General features: G+C 38.4%; 1 protein-coding gene across 1 annotated transcript; it reads left to right on the top strand.

The window, feature by feature from the left end:
- The first annotated feature begins 8544 nt into the window (after nucleotides 1–8544).
- Nucleotides 8545–21897, top strand: HSP60-3A (heat shock protein 60-3A). Its single transcript, XM_082909562.1, has 17 exons — nucleotides 8545–8779; nucleotides 8910–9041; nucleotides 9538–9697; nucleotides 10097–10272; nucleotides 10708–10803; nucleotides 18247–18351; nucleotides 18818–18904; nucleotides 19033–19122; nucleotides 19295–19375; nucleotides 19452–19520; nucleotides 19609–19686; nucleotides 20191–20286; nucleotides 20367–20466; nucleotides 20553–20656; nucleotides 20745–20850; nucleotides 21320–21398; nucleotides 21492–21897. Exons 1-17 carry the CDS (start codon nucleotides 8720–8722, stop codon nucleotides 21595–21597), a joined length of 1725 nt encoding a protein of 574 aa, XP_082765688.1. The 5' UTR covers nucleotides 8545–8719; the 3' UTR covers nucleotides 21598–21897.
- The last annotated feature ends 322 nt before the right edge of the window (nucleotides 21898–22219 follow it).

Genomic DNA, 22219 nt, shown 5'->3' with positions numbered 1-22219 from the left:
AAGAAAAATAATGGAGAATCCAAAATCAAAAGTAATAATAGATCAATAAGAAAATCACCAACAAAAAACAAGTCAGATCTACATTAAATTTTTGAAAAGTGAACCAAAATGGAAGATCTATGGAAAGGCAAAAATAGACTTCACAGTTAATTGAAAAAGTAAAATTAGACCTTCACAATGAACTCCCAACTCTTGGTAGCATGTACTGCTTACAAGAGCTTGAAGCTTTTTTAAAATTTTTTTTATAATAATTCGCAACAATATATATTAGAAAAGAATAAAAGTATAAGAGATCACCACGACTCTATTTCTCTGGAAGCATAGATTATTGAAGCACCATGACTACAAGCGAAGTCAGGGGCTTTATCACGAGCATAGAGACCATACGAGCTCCGAGAGTTGAGCCAACCCTATTTCTAGGTAATACTTGAGATTTGAGAGATTTCAAAGCTGTCTTTGAAGACGAAGAGGAAAGACTCCAAATATGATGTTGGCATCGCCGGTGGCGAGAGCGGTGAGATGGTTTTGAAGGAAAAGTGTAAGGATCGAACATGTGAGGATCTTGGGCATAGGACGATCGAGGCCCGGCCTTGAGGGCGGGCAAGAGAGGCCTACGCTTTGGGTCCCCAAATTTGGGGTAAAAATAAGGGCCCCAAATATAATTTTGTGTTTTAGATTAAAAAAAAGCTCAAATATTATAGGCCCAATTGAACATGGGGCCCCAAAAAAAAAAAAACACAGTCCATAGATCTTAAGAGCTATAGTCTGCGGCGCCAAACTAAACTAAAAAAAATAAAAAATAAAAAATAATTTAGTTAAATAAACACAAACAAACCAAAAAGAAAGAAAACAAGTTGTTACATTCAACCTCTTTCTCTCCTCCATATCCAGCAGCAGCAAAGAAAGAGATAAGAAACGCAGTGTCAGTCTGTAGACGTCCCCGAACGTCTCGGGAAAAATCCCGTTTTGTTCATTGGGCGTACTACAGTTCGGACTCAATGTCACAGTTCTTAATCTGATCTCACAAAGTGCAATACGAGATTGATAAATCACCAAAGAGTCCAAATCCGGCAAATCATTTTGAAAAACTGTTTTTTAGAAAGAAGTGCCAAACATAGACTGCTTTGTCCGATACAGAGTCGCCATCTAAATATTTTATTTTGGGAAAATTTAGGAAACCCTGACTCGTGCCTAAGGCCACGTGTCTATCATCACCAAAGTTGCCTCGGCTCGGGAACTTGGGTACGATTGGGGAAGGTCATGCAATGAGCACCCCCGCTCGCCCGATCAAAGATCGGCCACTACTAAACATGATATCTTGTTTTTGAAAACGTATGTGTTCTTATTCTGGTTTATTAGCCTAGAATTGCTATGTGATGTGCACAGCATACAAGTATAGACTGGATCGTCTAAGTTGGAACAAAACATCTCATGTTTGTTTTTTAAAGCGGTTTGCTATTCACAAGTAGACTAAAATGCGAATTTTGCCACCCTCAAGTGGACTTAGAAAATATGGTGATTTGCCACTCTCAAGTGGGCTTAAAACTCGCAATCGATGAATTGTTCCAATTTAAATAATCCAACCTTCACCCACAGGCATTCAGGCAGGTGTATCATATAAGCAGTTAGCCTTATGGCAAGCATGCTATCATGGCAGTCACTCACACACATGTAAGGATGCTAAAGCATAAACACTCACCGAGTACTCCAAGCTAAAACAAAAACTAGTTAGTAATCAATGCATGATCCTAGTTCATGTTAAGATAGCTAATGCAACACATGCAAAATGCATCTAAGATAGGCTCGACTATTCTAAGATGGCATATGAGATGTTACAGATAACATGTATTCAACTTGAAATTGAAATACAATGTAGTTAGTATGATGCGCCGAGCCCGGTGCATGCAAGACAGATGAATGAATGCAAGCATGCGAAGCATAAGGATGCTAATTGAAACATGCCCTAAAAATAACCATCGAAAGCAGGTAAGTAAAAGGGAGAAAGACGTGGAGTTGGAAGACATGCATCACACACACGCACACTTATTACAAAATTCGCCCTCTCGACGAAGGGTCCGAATAAATAATACAAAACCAATTAGCTAACCTAAGTTAATCTAATTAAACTAGTTATTACACAACAAAATGAATAATAAGCTACAGTTAATTATTACACAACATTAACTAAGGGCTGGTTTGGGGTATTCTAAAAAAGTGTACTTTTTGTCTTTTTGGACTAAAAAAGTTGAGAAAAAAATATGGAGGTTTGGGTTAATTTTTTAGCTTTTTATGAAAAAATGTGTATTAAAATATTGTATAAAAAAAGTGTGTAAGAGATGATTAGTGAGAGGTGGGCCCCAGCCGTACAACCGGCTGGAGTGAATTGGCTATGGAAATTATTGCCTAATTTTTGTACAAAGCGCTGGACGGTTTTGTTTGGCCTGTGGGGGTTATCACAGGTCCCATTTTAATAATCTGAACCGTTCAATGTGTGTAACTCGTCGAACACTATGTATCTATAAAAAATCACATTAATCGGACATCGATAGCTATCTGATCAGACTTATTTATTTTTCAATCATTAATTATAACACCATCCATTTGTTGTACATAACTGATTTGATCATATAGTTATCGATATCCAATCAATGTGATTTTTTGCAGACATATAGTACTCGACGAGTTCTACACATTTAACGGTTCAGATTATCAAAACAAAATCTGTGATAGGGCCCACAGGCCGAACAGCGGTGTGTGTGCAAATCACACCCAATCCTTTCATTTAGGTGCACTGCCGCTGCACAGCAACTGGCTTGTTGTCAATTCGGTGTGTACTTGGGCAGAAAAAAATTAATTTTTTTTTTTTGGTGAATAGTGATATCTTTTTGGATTTTGGAGTAACTTTTTGGATTTTTGGCTTATATAGTATAAGCCAAACCAGGCCTAAGTAAGCAATCTAAATGAGCATACAAACTAAATGAATGTGGGCTGCCTTAGCTCTGCTTTGAATGACAAAGGATGCATGCATGCTTGAATTACCTTGTTCGAAAATCTCTCACGACGCCCCAACTCGCCTTTGTTTGCAATTGATCTCAGAAACTTGCACAAAGCTCCAGAGAGATGAAACTCCACCCTGGGAATCTGTGGGAAGGCTGCTAACTAGCTTATAGGCATGGGAGACCAACTACCGACCACCTTTTGTGGTGGAAACCAAAAAAAGTGGTCGGCCTGCCAGTAAATCTGGTCGGCCGACCAGTTTCCTCTCCTGGTTTCTGGTTTTCTACAACAAAGAGAAAGAGAGAGGCACGACAAAGTATTTGCAACACGTGTGTGCACGACCACTCTCCCCATCATTGCATAAGCTCAAGGGAGTGTAGTCCTCGACCCTCGGGCCACCAATCACGCATTTCGATCCATGGTGGTCGAGGAGTCGAATTGCATGACTCAATGTGAAATGAATGCACATACAAGCACCTAAAGCCAACAACTCCATCATGGGTAGTCAAGAATGTCGGCGACCGGGAATCGAGGCACGTTTTGTCACTTTGAGTACGAGACGTCCCTTGTTTCCCGTGTTCGGACTAACTCCTATCCCAAACACAATGCAACAAACATGGCATGCACAAATGCAACTCTAGCATGCAATCCTAATGCAATGCAACTAAGTGATGCAAACATGCAAGAGATAACATACAAACATGTAACTAGCATATACAATGCTATAAGCTACATGGCATGCACAATGCTCATGACACTAGCATACACAATGCACATGGAACTAATATGCACAATGAGATGAACAAGGCATGCACAATGCAATGATCAATCATGTGACAACGTGGCATACTCAATGCTATGAACTACAATGGCATACTCGATGCAAAATGGACTTAAACCAAAATGGATGGGCCTCAGCCACACCAAAATCGGTTGCCAAAGATGATGAAAACAAGGCTCCAAAACTCATGCAAACATGCCCAATGCAATGGCTCCAAGCCTAAGGCATAAAACACAACTTTCCAAATGCATTAAAAAGGATGAAATATGGAGTGCAAGGACACATATTCCGACTCTGAAATGGCATACAAAATGACTTCAAATGATGTAAACAACTCACACAATGCATGTTGAATGGCTCAAGCACCGAAACTAGTGAAGTGTATTACACTATAGGCATGCAAGGCAATGCTCAAATGGCCAAACCAAATCCAAATAGACCCTATGTAGGCCAGAATAGTGGCAAAAATGAACTAAGATGATGGCTTGAAAGACACAAAAATGAAGCTCATGCAATGGCTCACAAATGGGGTATAATGATGCAACTCTCAAGCACATTGAAAGAGTGACAAACATGAGAATACGGCCAAGAAATAAGCTCTAAAATAACATTCCTCATAATGCCAAAACATGCAAATACCTCAAGTTAAGCATGCAAAGGACCTTAAAAACTCAAAGCTAGGCAAGGCTATTACACTACAAGCATGCATGGCAAGCATCATTCGACCAAGAGGCCTCAAAACAGAGCTAAGGCAGCCCAAAATATGAACAATCAGTTTGGATCAAAGCCAAAATATGCTAGAATAGAGGGCCAAAACATCATGCATTTCAAGCTAGTAAACATGATTTACACTACAAGCATATGAAGCATATGAGATGCTACCAAACCAGCCAAAAACAGAATCAAGGCATGCCAAATGATGGCCAAAAACCCACTGAGACATGACCAATACATGCAAGAATGAGGTGCTACTTTGATAAACCATGAAAGGGATTATTCTACACATGCAAGAGGCAAACACAAGGTGACCAAACCAGCCATAGACAGAGTCTAGGCAGGTCCCAAAAGTCACCAAAAAGGGCATGAACCAAGCCTTGAGGTATGAAAGTATGTGCTCCTTTGAAAGGCTAAAAATGCAAACAAACAAGGCCAAAAGAGAGAGGGTCTCCCCTCTCTGATTTAGGCCCTCAAAACTATATGCCAAGTGAAGATCAACACAAAGGTCTCATGGCATGGCACAAAACAAGGCTAAATAGAGCATGCAAGAGGGTAGATGACCCTCAACACCAAAAGAGCCTTAAACAAACATGAAAAACACTTAAATATGAAGCTTTTTTCAGTTGACAACAAAGCCTAAATATGCATGCAAGTATGGCTAAGAGAATGATCAAGATAGAGCTCAAAAAGAGGGAAAATGAGTTACCCTTGAAGCTCAGCAAAACTAGCAAGTTTTGGGACCAAAAACCAACTCTTCAACCTCTGAAAATACTCTCCAAGAACCTCAAATCAATGGTGGAGGTGTGTGGCTATGAGGTATGGTGCAATAGGTCAAGAACAATACACACTTTGAGCCAAAATATAGAGATATAGAGAGATATGTATTTTGCCTTCAACAAAATTCTAAACCCCAAGAAGGGAGAGAGGCCTCCCCTCTTGTAGAGAAACAACTCTCAAGCTTCTAGGACAAGCTAAGAGCTTGTTTAAATCCCTCCATACACGTGTATGGAGGATACAGTCTGTGCCCTCCAGCTGGCACAGCTGGCATCCACAGACTTTGCAAAATCTGCAGGAAGGCCGCCGACCAGAAAAAGTGGTCAGCCTGCTACTTTTACTGGTCGGCCGACCACTTTTTCTGGTTTCCCAGAACAAAAGTGGTCGGCCAGGGTAATTAGTGGTCTCCATATTGAAAGCAAGCCAATGGTGTGGTGGGAGACCAATAAATGTGGCTCAAAGATTAAGAAAATCAGTTTCTCGACAAGAAAATCGGCTGGCGGGGAAAAGTGGTCTCCAAGGAGAAAAGGTGGTCTCCCACCCTTGTACCACCTCCCAAACAAGGAAAACAAGGTTCATGCCAAAAATGAACCAACACGGATGCAAAACGAGAGTTCGAGAGGTAAAACGCACGGCCGGGTGCCTCGAAAACTGGCTGTTGAGCACCGAAAGTGGTCTCCCGGGCCACAGTGTCCCTCTAGACAGAGGAAACAAGGTGTGTTCCAAAAACATGCCAAACGGAGAATGTTAAGTGGTCCCAAGCCGAGGCGGGCAGCCGACGGCTCCGAAAATCGGAAACTAGTCTCCAAACGGGAAAGTGGCCTATGACCACGAAAAGTAGCCCATGGCCACTGAGAGGTGATCTACAAGATCTCTCCCTTCCTCCGGGAAGAGAAAACAAGACTTGGTCCATAGACCGAGTCAAAGTACAAAGGGTCCTGAGGCTCGGAGGCAAGGCTCTCAGCCGAAACTTTGAAATCTCAAGACAAGCAGAACATGCACCATCACCGAGCGCTCAATCGATGACGTCTGAGTCTTAAGGTCGGTCAAAAATGGGGTGTCTACACAGTCTGTGATTCCTCTCCTCCATATCTGCCACCAGCAGTAGCAAGAGAAGAGAAGAGAAACACTATGAGTCCTCTCCTCCATATCCGACGCTGAGCATCAACAATTTCGGATAGCAAAACCGTGAGTCCCTCCCCTCCTCTCTTTATTTCTCTCTCTCTCTCTATATATATCACATTTAAATGGAGACAGATGTTGCCCTAATTTTTCCCTAATTTCTGCCCTATATAATTTGTTCTTTAAATTAGTGGCATTTGGAGATAAATTGATGGGTTAGCTTTGTTATCCATTGAAAAGAATATGGTAGATAAATTTGATTATGCAAGCTTCATTAGTGATTTTACAGCTAAAAATGAGAGAAGAGTAATGTTTATGTGATAGTTGGTTCAATTGTAAACTGGATATTGCTAAACTATAAAGCAACAAGACCATATATTTATTTTTTTGAGTATTTGTAATGATTGCTTCTCATCTTAATATATGAAAGTAATTTTTTGTTTATAATTTTAATGATTATATGTGCAAGTAAACTTTTTTTTTATGGCTACAAACAAATAAAAAAGTTGATGTTACTTATCATTTTATCCATGAACTTTCTTCTTCTTTTTTTCAATGTAAGAGGTGTCCCATTTCCGAAGTCTGCCTTGGACCCCCTAAATTAAAAGACCGACATAGAGAAGATAGATGAGAGAGAGAGAGAGAGAAGAGAGGAGAGAGATGAGGTCGTGGTAGAAATTGCTATTGAATTGGGGGTTACGGTTGGAATGGAATTATCGGAGACGAAGCAGTAACATTGTAGAAATCTAGATATATATATATATATATATATAGAGAGAGAGAGAGAGAGAGAGAGAGAGAGAGAGAGAGAGAGAGAGAGAGGACCGGTTTTGATTTTTTGATAGTGTTTTCATATATATATATATATATATAGGATATTTTAGTCATTTAACCTAACCTTGTCCTTATGGACAAGCTAATTCAACACTGGACATTTGGCCAAATAAAATTCAAAATTGAATTTTTGAGCCGAACGTTCATATTTTTATTTTATTATTTTAGTTTATAATTTTTATACTTTTTAAGTATATTTAGATAAATGAATATAAAGAGTAAAAAATTGGTTAAAAATAAAAATAAAAATTACTAAAAAAATGAAAAAATGGATTAAAAGTAAAAAATATTTTTATTTTTTCATTTTATTGTATTTAAGTGAAGTTTTTAATTTAAATTTTTTTTTTCCCTGGAAGCACCTAATCTAACGTATTTAAAAGTAAAAATATTTGTGAAAAAATCTAAAAAAAAATAATAAATACAAAAAATATAAAAAGATGTATTGAATTTTTATATTTAATGAATTTAAAAAAAATTAATTCTATACTTTTTAAATGTATTTATTTTTTAGAGCATGAAAAGTAGATATATTAAAATAAATGAAACAACATATAGATTAAAATAAAAAATCAAGACCCTATAAGGCAAAATAACAAGCAACAAACAATAAAAGTAAATTCGCAAAAAAATTGGCTACGAGTTAGGAAAACCACCTTGCCTCTCATAAATTGGTTTAGAAAGTTAGATATGCATCAACCAAGTAAGATCTACGTCAACATCAGTTGTCGACGTCGATGTTAACATTGACGCCGTCCCTATCATTACTGTCCAATTTCGTCATTGCCACCGCTGTATTTTAGAAACCTCCAAATGCTAGAGTTGAAGAAGAAGAATATCAACAATCGTATGAGAGAAGGTTTGAGAGAAAAGAAAACTATTATGGGTGTCGAAAATTTAAAAATTAATGTCAAAATTGAGAAAAAAACACTCAAAACGTATATTCAAATATAAAAATTCCATATCTACACTTTAAAAGTATAGATCTATACTCTAAAAGTATGGATCTACCTTTTAGAAGTGTAAAGAAGGTCGTCGGAGTATTGGTAAAAATCTTTAGATTTTTTGAACCATTCTTTTTTTTTTTTTTTTGGAACCAGGTAAAAATCTTTAGATAGGAAAGCTCTCAATGTGCTCTCTCTCTCTCTCTCTCTCTCTCTCTCTCTCTCTCTCTCTCTCCAAGCCTATTGATATATTTTTTTTAAATAAATATATTTAAATTAAATAAATTTAAGAATTCAAAAAAAATTAATTTTTTTTAAAAATCACTAAAAAATAGAGATTAATAACTTATAAAAACTATTTGCAAAACAAAAACATTTGGTCAGGGTTGTAAATGGCTTATTTCATACGGGTCTATTTATATTACCAGTGGATCCGAAGGGTTTTAGGCTTAAACCCTAAACCCATCTCTGCTTCAAATTCAAACCCACCTCAATCGAGCCCCCTATTGAATCCCCATTTCTTCTTCAACCTCTCTCCCTCTCCACCCACGCCATGTACAGAGTTGGTGCAGCCTTCGCTTCATCGATCAGGTCCTCTGCTTCAAGGACAGTGGTGAGTCTTTTCCGATTTACACCTCTTTACTGGGTTGTTGATGAGATTGGAAAGATGGGTTGTGAAATTAAATAATGTGTTTTCATTTTTGTGTACTGCAAGATTTGATTTTTCATATTTGATCTTGAAGGTATGTAGTAGAGTTATACATGGCAGAAATTATGTTGCAAAGGATATCATTTTTGGTATTAGGGCTCGAGCGGCTATGCTACGGGGTGTTAATGAGCTTGCTGAGGCTGTTAAGGTCACTATGGGACCAAAGGTAATTACATGCTTTCCATTTTTTGTTTTTTTTTTTTTGGGTCAAATATAAATATACAGTGCAATTTTAGGATGAAATTTTATCTCAAACCATCAAATATTGTGACCCAGTTTAAATTTTTGTAGCTAGATTTTATAATGTTCATTGTATGGGAGATAAAGTGTGTTGGTGCATTCCCTTCTAACCTCTTTGCCTACTGCTTGGTTGCTTAGAAATTGTGGAGAAAAATTAAATTAAATTAAAATCTTATCAATTAGTTAGGGTTGCGGTGAATGCATTAAGAGCCTTTTTTTTGGGGTACTTTCCTAACATTTACAGGGAATGAGGATTGCTGAAACCTATGCTTGCTTTCGTTCTATTAGGAACACAATTTTAAACTATCACGTATTGGGGGTTAAAAGTTTAACTATGAGTATTACTGGGATCCCATAAAACTGAATGAAAAAGGCTCAAAACTAACCCAGGCTTCTTCTTCTTCTTCCTGTTTTCAACTTAGGGTCGTAATGTAATTATTGAGAATAACCGAGGAGGTCCTAAGGTCACAAAGGATGGTGTTACTGTTGCCAAAAGCATAAAATTTGCGGAAAAGGCTAAAAATGTTGGTGCTGATCTTGTAAAGCAGGTCGCTAGTGCAACTAATTCTGTGGCGGGAGATGGTAATTTTTCACGGTTACTCTTTACTTCATGTCATGAACATTGTTGGATCTCCATGCTTTAATTAAAGCACCATGTGGACATGTTATCAGAAGTCTTTTCTTGCTTTTGGAAATATAACAAAGAAGTTACAGTTGGTTATTTACCTTGAAATTGCTATTTTGAGAAGGGAAAAAAACAAAAAAGAAAAAGAAATGTTTCATAGTCAGAGAACAGTAGTCTTAGTGAAATAAAAAGAAAAGTATTCTTTCCATCAATGCAGTTTGATTGGGTATGGATTTGTGGTGCAATTTAAAAAATCTATCTTGAAACAATGGTCTTCATAGTATATTCATTACGTAATGTCTAGTATGTCAGATGATAAATTCTCATCACAGGAAATGTATATTTATATGCTACAGGTACCACCTGTGCCACGGTTCTGACACAAGCAATATTCAAGGAAGGTTGCAAATCAGTAGCTGCTGGTGCAAATGTGATGGATTTGCGTAGTGGTATTAATTTGGCTGTTGATGCTGTTATAGCTCACTTGAAAAGCGGAGCCCTGATGATAAGCACACTAGAAGAAATAACACAGGTAATAGGTTTACAAAATAGCAAACTGTATTGTTATGGTTGCATTTGATAAGGAAAAATAGATTTAGGAGATAAATATGTATTCCTCTCATATGTTGATATTTTGTAAGAGACAAATTAGTTGATGATCCGAAGTACTGGAAAATGCTTTCATTGCTTTCTTCTATAAATCACTGTCTGGAGTGTAGGTTGGCTAAATGGTCTTGTTTGGCCCTTTTATCTGTTTTTTCAATAACCATACCAACACAAGCATGAGAACATTTAGAGATTCGAAGAACCATTTCGTAGGTTACTTAAATGACTAACTAGCTGCCAGTTGTGTTTCTTACTTTTTTGCTCATCAGTTCTTATACTTTCCAGATTACATAAAGATAAGCATTCTGCTGGTCTTGTATACTCATGTTCTTGTTGTTCCCTCATCATACATGTGAGTTAGGTGGCCACAATTTCTGCCAACGGTGACACTGAAATTGGGGAACTGATAGCACGGGCAATGGAGAAAGTTGGGAAGGAAGGAGTCATTACTGTTGCTGTGAGTACTCTAACATCTTTTCATGTGATAGATAACGTTTAATCAATTCTGTTTAATGCAGGATCTACTAGTAAAGAACTAGATACTTACAGAAATTTATTTCAGCGGAAACTTCTTCAAACTTTGATTACAAGACTCGATTACAAGACTTGACTTCTCAAGACTTTCTCAAAGATGATCTGTGCGATTCTGTCACCAGCTCGTACTATAAATTCCTCCTGATTATGATTAAAAAGGAGTACTTTAACTTCACCTCTGTAATCTGGATCAATTACTCCTGCTCCAACATCTATTCCATGAATTAGTGCTAGTCCAGATCTGGGAGCAAGTCTTCCATAGAGTCCAAAAGGAATTTCCAGGGCTATGCCAGTGGAAATTAACATTCTTCCTTGGGCTGGGATGACGTACATGGCTATCGATGTTAAATCGTAACCAACAGCTCCATCAGTTGCTTTGGCTGGCCTAGTTGCCTGTGGTAACAATTTGATAAAATGGACAGCATCAAACTCTTCATATTCACTCATAGGATAGCATGTCCGGCAAAGTTTCTCCTTCTTGTCCTTCTTCTTTCTCCGTTGTGGGGGAGGATATGAGGATTCAGCATCGGAATCAGTTTCTGGCTGTGGTTTGGATGATCTTCGTCTTTCACCACCTTCCGTTCGTCGTTGAAACTCTGCATATCGGGTACTAGCTTGTTCCAGAGTTTCTTTGAAGACATTTGGTTGTTCTTCAAAGAACAGTAATGTTTCTTGCCGATTACGGGATTCATTCTGAATAGATTGAGTGTCTTCGTCAGATTGCATGGTTTCATTATCATTTTGATCATAATGAACTGGATCTGCACGTTGAGCGGCTACATAATCTCCGAATCGCAAGCTGAAATTTCCTCCTGGCAAATTTCGGGATACAGCAGTGGTTGGCTGTTGAGGATGTACCCTTCTGACCGGTGGGCGTATAATCCAATTGCGTCCTCGTAAGACATAGTTGCCTGTGGTAACAATTTGATAAAATGGACAGCATCAAACTCTTCATATTCACTCATAGGATAGCATGTCCGGCAAAGTTTCTCCTTCTTGTCCTTCTTCTTTCTCCGTTGTGGGGGAGGATATGAGGATTCAGCATCGGAATCAGTTTCTGGCTGTGGTTTGGATGATCTTCGTCTTTCACCACCTTCCGTTCGTCGTTGAAACTCTGCATATCGGGTACTAGCTTGTTGCAGAAGAGACTGGTACTGTACAGCACGGGGATGAAATTGTGGATCAATCCAACGGCTGGATGGCTCAGTCTGAGAGAGGAATTTTCATCTTTGTTGGGCTGAGGATGAGCCCATTCTTTCTACAGATCTCGAGCATGGACTCTATATGCTTTACATGTGTCTTTTCATCTGGAGAGAAAACCATAATATCATCTATGTAGACAGCAATGAAGGCCTCTGTTGTTAAAGATTATTATATTATTTGAAATATTTTTACTTGAATATTTGAAAATAACCTTTAAACCAGGGCAAAGGTAACCCCTTTAAACCAGGGCAAAGGTAACCGTATATTAACCAAGGCAAAGGCTATTGAATGTTTCACAACTCTCCAGCAGTCTTTCAAAGAAAAATGGACTTATGTTTCAACGCTCTTTTGAGCTGTTGAAGAATCACTTCTATTGATTTAAGCTGTTGAGACACTTGTCTTGATGTTTGAGACACTGAACTTAAGACTCTATTTATAGACCTTAAGAGATAAGATTTAATAAAGGTTGAGGATACGTGCCGAGTGTTCATTGGACCTCATCGACGCACTATCGCGAACCTTATCAAGAATCTTATCATTCTAAAGACATATCTCTTTTACAAAATCAATTATCCCCTATGTACATTTTTCCACCCTTCAATTTCTTATTTGCCTTTGATTTTGAATTTATACCATTGAATTCAACGGTATATATTTTTACTCAGACCAGTAAAAGGGTTATGACAAATATTTGGGAAAAGAATATTCAAGAATGGTATGAGAAATCTGAGACTTCACGCCTAAACTACCCTTGGAGGAAGAATCCAGATGATTATCGGGTGCAACTTCATTCGAGCAATGTATGGAGGCGTTCGGATCGAAGGAGATAATGTTACATTTTACGAAACAACCTCATCAGCATGACGACATCGAATAATTCGTTGTCTATCTCCTTCAGTTCACATGTTTGCTGATGGACCTCAGGTAGTTTGTCTCCGTACTGGTTATCAGAGGTTGCAGCTCTGGCAATGGCTTCGAGCTTAAGCTGCTGTATCTTGAGGAGTTGCTGTAGGGTAGTTCTGGCTTGGTCAATGGCATCGTCTTCTTCATTGGAGAGTTGTTCCTGGATTTCTGCCATTTCTTCCATTGAAATTCCGGAGTCGTAGGTAAACCGATCCTCGAGTTGTTGCAGAAGAGACTGGTACTGTACAGCACGGGGATGAAATTGTGGATCAATCCAACGGCTGGATGGCTCAGTCTGAGAGAGGATTTGGGCCGCATGTTAAGCCCATTATATTCCAAAGTCAGACCCAATGGTGAGAAAAGGCTCAATGCTCAAGACTGGGATTTAATCCACAAGATCAAGGCCAAGATCCAGAAACTGCCAGATCTGTCAATTCCTCCACCACAGTGTGCCATTATTCTTGAAACAGACGGATGTATGGAAGGATGGGGAGGAATCTGCAAGTGGAAACCCATTACCAGAAGACAGGAGACCAGAATGCACCACATGCAAGAGAGATTTATCCTCATACTCGAAGGCTTTCTGTAATAAATGTAATGCTTTAACATGTGCACTATGTGCCAAGCATTACTTCAAGTTGGAGGCTTTGATTGCAAAAAAGACAACAACAACAGCCTCAGTATCTATTATCCTCATCATCAGCTGTGACCTCTCATTATAATCCTCCACAGGATTCAATGATGGGTCCCCCAGGCTATCCACCAGCCACAGGATATGGTCCTTAATGTAATGTCTGGCATAGTTAAGAAGGCCCAACCAAGAGCGTAAGCCCTTAGTTTCCTTAAGAGTGTCATCTGGGAATTGGGCTACCTTGGTTACCACATGTGGTTGTAGCTTTATCTTTCCTTGCCCAATTGTTGATCCAAGAAAATCCATCTGTACTGCAGCAAATCCTTGAGAAGCAACATAAGACCTTGTAATTGATTCCATATTTCTTGAGCTGCTCCATTAACTCTTCAAATTTCTGCTCAAAATGAGGGCTGACGTTAGTGGAATAGAATAGCCATTCTGATGAAGGCTCATAATAATGATCCACTGTAAAGTCTTCTTCTTCTTCAAGCCCTTCCAGAAGATTCATTGGACCTCATCGACGCACTATCGCGAACCTTATCAAGAATCTTATCATTCTAAAGACATATCTCTTTTACAAAATATCACATATACGACAGAAAAGATGATATTCCTTCAGCTTTTCTCAATTGTTAGTTGAGTAGTGATTGAAGAGGAATTTCATCCAAGGACGACACAGACATAACTGGACAGACTGGACCCACCACGTTCTTCCATTATTGATTACAACATTATTAACAGACACTGTTGTTGATATTATCAGAAACGAAACAACCTCATCAGCATGACGACATCGAATAATTCGTTGTCTATCTCCTTCAGTTCACATGTTTGCTGATGGACCTCAGGTAGTTTGTCTCCGTACTGGTTATCAGAGGTTGCAGCTCTGGCAATGGCTTCGAGCTTGAGCTGCTGTATCTTGAGGAGTTGCTGTAGGGCAGTTTTGGCTTGGTCAATGGCATCGTCTTCTTCATTGGAGAGTTGTTCCTGGATTTCTGCCATTTCTTCCATTGAAATTCCGGAGTCGTAGGTAAACCGATCCTCGAGTTGTTGCAGAAGAGACTGGTACTGTACAGCACGGGGATGAAATTGTGGATCAATCCAACGGCTGGATGGCTCAGTCTGAGAGAGGATGATTCTTTCTTCTCTTCGCAGGAGAGGATAAGTTCTTCGATTTGCTGAAGGCCGGCTAGAACCTCCATATCTTCCGGTGCCACCTCGGTTGGCCATTCTGTAAATGAAAACAGTGAATAGACAAGCCTTGAAAGTGCATCAGCTAGAGTATTATCAGAACCATTAATGTGTTCTAAAGATACATCTATGCCTAAGCCAGTGATGTAATCTGTGAAGGCTATCCATCTGGACCGTGAAGGTTTATGATCCACTGTTTTGTTAAAGAAACTGATTATGGCCTGACAATCAGTTCTTAGAGTCAGCTGCTGTTTATCAAGATAATAAATCTTGAAGGATTCCAAAGAATTCATGCACGCGTAGATTTCAGCGTCAATCGTTGATTTGATGGGATTAAACTTCCCACTAGCATATGCACAAATCCTTTCCGTTGATCGAGGATCTTTGGCAGCTGGTTTCCACTTGCAGATTCCTCCCCATCCTTCCATACATCCGTCTGTTTCAAGAATAATGGCACACTGTGGTGGAGGAATTGACAGATCTGGCAGTTTCTGGATCTTGGCCTTGATCTTGTGGATTAAATCCCAGTCTTGAGCATTGAGCCTTTTCTCACCATTGGGGCTGACTTTGGAATATAATGGGCTTAACATGCGGCCCAAATCCTTAATGTAATGTCTGGCATAGTTAAGAAGGCCCAACCAAGAGCGTAAGCCCTTAGTTTCCTTAAGAGTGTCATCTGGGAATTGGGCTACCTTGGTTACCACATGTGGTTGTAGCTTTATCTTTCCTTGCCCAATTGTTGATCCAAGAAAATCCATCTGTACTGCAGCAATTTTCATCTTTGTTGGGCTGAGGATGAGCCCATTCTTTCTACAGATCTCGAGCATGGACTCTATATGCTTTACATGTGTCTTTTCATCTGGAGAGAAAACCAGAATATCATCTATGTAGACAGCAATGTATTCTTCAGTTCCTTTGAAACATAAGTCCATTTTTCTTTGAAAGACTGCTGGAGCATTTTTCAATCCAAATGGCATGACAAGCCATTCATATAACCCAAGGGGTGTCCAGAAAGCAGTCCATTCAATTGAATCAGGATGCCAATTTTCATACCCCCGTGTTTGAATCACGATCTGCACATGATTGTAAAAATCCCCAATAGTCATCATAGTATTTGGAACTATGTAGACCATCTGTATTCCTCGTGTAAGATCAACCTCCATAGATGCAAAGGTTGCTTGGTCTCCCGTCCATCTAATTTTGAAACATTCAATAGCCTTTGCCTTGGTTAATATACGGTTACCTTTGCCCTGGTTTAAAGGTTATTTTCAAATATTCAAGTAAAAATATTTCAAATAATATAATAATCTTTAACAACAGAGGCTTTTACTACCCTGATAAATGTTTACGCTACCATTGCCATAAGAAATAGACTGGCTCTGATACCAAATGCAGGATCTACTAGTAAAGAACTAGATACTTACAGAAATTTATTTCAGCGGAAACTTCTTCAAACTTTGATTACAAGACTCGATTACAAGACTTGACTTCTCAAGGAAAACCTGAGTTAAGGAATTAATTCCCTTTTCAAGTTTTTCTACCTTCCTGTCAAGCTGCTGAATTGAGGTTTCTAGGGACTGAATCTGAATTTGCTGACTTCTAAATTCCTTTAGATTAACTTTACTTGAGAGACAGACACGATCATAAATTACAGCAATATTATGAGCTAGTTCTTTAGTGGATGGCTTACTGGTTGTTGTAAGATCAAGGTAGTTTAGGCGTGAAGTCTCAGATTTCTCATACCATTCTTGAATATTCTTTTCCCAAATATTTGTCATAACCCTTTTACTGGTCTGAGTAAAAATATATTAACTAGTCTGAGCTATCTAGGGCTTCCAATTACCAGAAAGAAGCGCTATAGACTGTATTTAAAAATCAAGGTCCAAGTAGTTCTTACCAAATTCAGTTACTCCTTGAATTTCGTAAGCAAATCCAACATTGGGAGTATTGGATAATCTTCCTACTAATCCTCGAGTTATCAATAAGTTGGCTTCACCTCCTTGCCAATTTTCATACCCCCGTGTTTGGATCACGATCTGCATATGATTGTAAAAATCCCCAATAGTCATCATAGTATTTGGAACTATGTAGACCATCTGTATTCCTCGTGTAAGATCAACCTCCATAGATGCAAAGGTTGCTTGGTCTCCCGTCCATCTTGTGTCTCGGAGAACTAAGACAGCAAGATTCCCTTGTTCTATCCGATGTAGAATTTCATCCAAGGACGACATAGACATAACTGGACAGACTGGACCCACCACGTTCTTCCATTATTGATTACAACATTATTAACAGACACTGTTGTTGATATTATCATAAACGAAACAACCTCATCAGCATGATGACATCGAATAATTCGTTGTCTATCTCCTTCAGTTCACATGTTTGCTGATGGACCTCAGGTAGTTTGTCTCCGTACTGGTTATCAGAGGTTGCAGCTCTGGCAATGGCTTCGAGCTTGAGCTGCTGTATCTTGAGGAGTTGCTGTAGGGCAGTTCTGGCTTGGTCAATGGCATCGTCTTCTTCATTGGAGAGTTGTTCCTGGATTTCTGCCATTTCTTCCATTGAAATTCCGGAGTCGTAGGTAAACCGATCCTCGAGTTGTTGCAGAAGAGACTGGTACTGTACAGCACGGGGATGAAATTGTGGATCAATCCAACGGCTGGATGGCTCAGTCTGAGAGAGGATGATTCTTTCTTCTCTTCGCAGGAGATTTCAGCGTCAATCGTTGATTTGATGGGATTAAACTTCCCACGTTCTTCCATTATTGATTACAACATTATTAACAGACACTGTTGTTGATAATCCGGCCAAGTAAAAGTCGACACCGTACCACTGCGATTATCGTAAACTCTGGTACAAGCCCTTCCAGAAGATTCACTGATTGGCGGGTCTGAATCTGATTGCGCGACCAGTATTTCATAGGATCTTCACCTATGATTCCATATTTCTTGAGCTGCTCCATTAACTCTTCAAATTTCTGCTCAAAATGAGGGTATTTTCTTCCAAGGCTTCAGCTGGGATGGATTCAGAGTCTACTACGCAAGTTGTTGCTCCTGTATCAAGAATTGCGTGTAGGATCTACTAGTAAAGAACTAGATACTTACAGAAATTTATTTCAGCGGAAACTTCTTCAAACTTTGATTACAAGACTCGATTACAAGACTTGACTTCTCAAATACCAAGTGTAGTTTTTGGAACTTGTCTTGATGTTTGAGACACTGAACTTAAGACTCTATTTATAGACCTTAAGAGATAAGATTTAATAAAGGTTGAGGATACGTGCCGAGTGTTCATTGGACCTCATCGACGCACTATCGCGAACCTTATCAAGAATCTTATCATTCTAAAGACATAACTTGAAAAGGGAATTAATTCCTTAACTCAGGTTTTCCTTGAAAACAAGTTACTTGCATTCTGACTTGCAAAATTATGCAGGATGGAAATACTTTGGAGGATGAATTGGATGTGGTGGAAGGGATGAAGCTAGGAAGGGGTTATATATCTCCTTATTTTGTTACTGATCAGAAGACCCAAAAATGTGTATGTATAGCTCTTCAATGATCTGGCTGCTGATGATTTATATTTTAATTTCCCAAAAGTGTAATACTACCATTCCCTAGTAAAATGAGGTTTTTTGACTTTGAAGCATCTGCTGATCAATTATCATAAACATTCCCTTACAGAAAAAGAAACAGCTGAAAGGCAGATAGTCTATCTCATTTCCTACTTTTGATCATAATCACTTTTGGGAGAACTAAACTATAATTGGCCACAGTCATTTCATGCACTATCCCTGTTTCGTTAATCCGAGTCTTGTTATTTATATGACCCTATCTGTTCCAATTTCATGATATCAATTGCAATTTGCATGTTCGTAGGAACTGGAAAATCCCCTCATCCTTATCCATGACAAGAAAATTTCAGACATGAACTCACTTGTCTTGTTATTTATATGACCCTATCTGTTCCAATTTCATGATATCAATTGCAATTTGCATGTTCGTAGGAACTGGAAAATCCCCTCATCCTTATCCATGACAAGAAAATTTCAGACATGAACTCACTTGTCAGAATATTGGAGCTGGCTGTGAAGGTAATCAACCTTTTCTGGTGGGGTCCTCCACGTGGGGCAGTGGATATTGGCAAAGCCTTGAGGTTGTTGAGGAACTTATAATCAATAATTCTTTTTTTGTTTTCTCTCTGTCTTTGCTTGTTCAACAGAAACATCAACCCCTGCTTGTAGTTGCTGAGGATGTGGAGAGTGATGCACTGGCTATGCTCATTATAAACAAGCATCGTGCTGGGGTTAAGGTAATGGATTGCCTTTGCTTTGAAGCCAGATTTCTTGGCATATTGCTCCAATAGAACCAAATTTTTGATGTATGAAACCCAATGGTTGAACTTTGTTACTTATAATGCATGTTTGTTGTCAACAGCCACAATTTTACTCATGGACTTTAAATCTGTCCTCCACATTCCTTAGGTTTGTGCCATTAAAGCACCTGGTTTTGGGGAAAACAGAAGGGCTAATTTAGCTGACCTTGCTATTCTCACTGGTGGAGAGGTAAATCAAACATCTAAATCCTAGGTTTTTATATTTTGCATGCTTAGTTTATTGGATTCATTGTGTTTATTTTCAGGTTATCACTGAAGAACGTGGCTTAAATCTTGACAAAGTTCAAATGAACATGCTTGGTACTGCAAAAAAGGTTTGTGACTACATGAATCTGTATGAATGTGCATGCGTTGATTTTTACACGAACACTCTGAGACATGTTTCTTAGATTTTTGGAGCAGGTCACTGTTTCTCTTGATGACACTATAATTCTACATGGGGGTGGAGATAAGCAGCCGATTGAAGAAAGATGTGAGCAGGTATTGGTGGCTTGGGAAATATGCTGATTTGTTTAGGCTTTTGGTTTGTTTATACAGTCCAACAATTAGTCAGAACTGCATGGGTGTTATTTATGATTCTCAGGGGTTTACGTATAAAGCAAGATTAACATTTACATTGAAAGTGTATGTATAAAAGCCAAAGTGCCTCTATGTATTATTAGATAGTCACATGAAATTTGCTCTGCTGTTAAATCCAGTGAAAGTCATATTTTGTTGAATCAGGATACTTGATATTTGGAGTTTTAAACTTCCATTTAATGGGAGAAATCTATTTCTTATTCATTAATTTGAGCACTGAATATTGGTACTTATTTTATTTTGGGTCTTAGGGCGTGATCTTAATTGAAGTTATGGATAACTCCAGAAAAATTCTCAAGTATTTAATTGAAGAGACGTAGAATTCCCATGTTATCTTGTAGAGTCTAAATGCCATTGATTTGCATAGAAAAATATTAATGAGATGCCATTTATATGTTTGAATAGCTAAGGGCTGCCATTGAGAAGAGTACTGCTATGTTTGACAAAGAGAAAGCACAGGAGCGGTTGTCAAAGCCATCTGGCGGCGTTGCTGTTTTCAAGGTAAATATTCTTTACCTTACAGAATTTCCACTGTTGCATATATTTTTATGACTTCATTGCAAGTCATCTTCTTCTTTCAGGTTGGAGGGGCTAGCGAAGCAGAAGTTGGAGAAAGGAAAGATCGGGTTACAGATGCTTTAAATGCCACAAGAGCAGCTGTGGAAGAGGGAATTGTTCCAGGCAAGTTTGTATTTTGCATTTTTGATGGTCAATTATGTTTTATTCTCAATCACCAGAATCACAACACGACAAGACTATTTTGATAGGTGGTGGTGTTGCTCTCTTGTATGCCACCAAAGTTCTAAAGAACCTTCAAACAGCGAATGAAGATCAGAAGAGAGGGCTCCAAATAATTGAGAATGCTCTAAAGGTTCATCTCTGAAATTTCCCTCCAAAATTCTTTTAAGTGAGTATTTGTAGTTTCATATTACCTTGACATTGGATAATTTGGTTTGTAGGCTCCTACTTTCACTATAGTTTCAAATGCTGGTGGTGATGGTGCTCTGGTTGTTGGCAAGCTTTTGGAACAAGACGATCTTAGTTTGGGTTATGATGCTGCCAAGGGTTTGTTTCTGTAGATGCCACTTAATAATCCTCTCATCCTCATAATTCTGTCATATTGAGCTGAACTTTGTCAACTGGAATCTTGAATCATCTGACATAGCTGAAATCTTGACACATTTGTTGCCTGAATTTGATAGAAATTTTCCAGTCCAAAGATTAGCAACCTATTTGATGTGATACTTGGATTTTCTTTTATTGTCTATCTCCTTATTTCCAAGCTTCCAAACAGCATTATGGTCATGACAAGAAAATTAGTTCTGATTAGTTGATCTAAACTTAACAAATCCTAAGGGCTGTTCTAATTGTGTTTCTCTAGTTTGTATTTAGATGGCTTGTTTTATTTTTGTAATTTGCTTTTTCAAATCTTCATTGACATTGTCATGAGCATCTAGGTTATTAATGTTGTAATTGAAACTTCTCGAAGTCAATCTTTTGAGCTATGTGTTGGTTGTTTTTTGTATTGAACCAGGTCAGTATGTTAACATGGTGCAGGCTGGAATTGTAGATCCTCTCAAAGTTATTAGAACAGCCTTAGTAGATGCTGCCAGGTGAAGATCATATTACTCTTATATTACATTGTTGTGCATTTTCTTCAAATCTTTTTCAATATCACAAACCAAAATTGGTGTTTGGGTTTGCAGTGTTTCATTGTTATTGACAACAACAGAAGCCACTGTTGTGGACCTTCAAGGAGAGAAAAATCCACTTGCAAATCGAATGCCAAATTTGGATGATATGGGTTACTGATTCAGTTGACGCTGACTCAGAAGTTTTGAATATCGTTGAGAAAGCTATGCTAGTAATTCATGGCATGTTGAGGTGTTGTGTCATTGTTTCTAGAGTAGCCAATTTTTTTCATTCGACAGGCAAGGGGATTATGATAATTACAAGAAATAGCTGTTAATTTTTAGTTAACCAAAGGATGGGAACACCATTGGAGTGATGCGTAACAGAGCTAGTGCCGTTGTATTAATAAATGGAATGTGCTCTTCATTTAGAAAAGGACAAGTCGTATTGACTTCAATGAAAATGGGAAATATTGAACTAGTGTTCTTGCCTGTTGATTCAAATATTTTATGGTATGCTTTCAATTTTTAGGCATGGTTTGCATGATAAAGATGGAATTCTGCATGATAAAGATGGAATTCAAATGTTGAGCAGATGATTTTGATTGTTAAGATCTTGAAACCAGAGGATCCTGTGGTGGTGGCAAGGTGAAAGTGGAGGTAGAGGTGGTAGGGTGGTGACATTTGTGATACTTTAGTTTGGAAAATATTTTTTACATTTTACATTTTAAAATTGAAAATTATTTTTTTAAGTAATTTTTTTTCCGTTGATCACAGAAATCTTTTCAAATGTGTAAATTTTG

Source organism: Camellia sinensis, chromosome 15, assembly GCF_055761805.1.
Source record: "Camellia sinensis isolate YWXY chromosome 15, ASM5576180v1, whole genome shotgun sequence".
Classification (NCBI taxonomy): Eukaryota; Viridiplantae; Streptophyta; class Magnoliopsida; order Ericales; family Theaceae; genus Camellia; species Camellia sinensis.
Note: the sequence above shows the minus strand (reverse complement) of the source record. Positions and strands in the feature narration are given on the sequence as shown.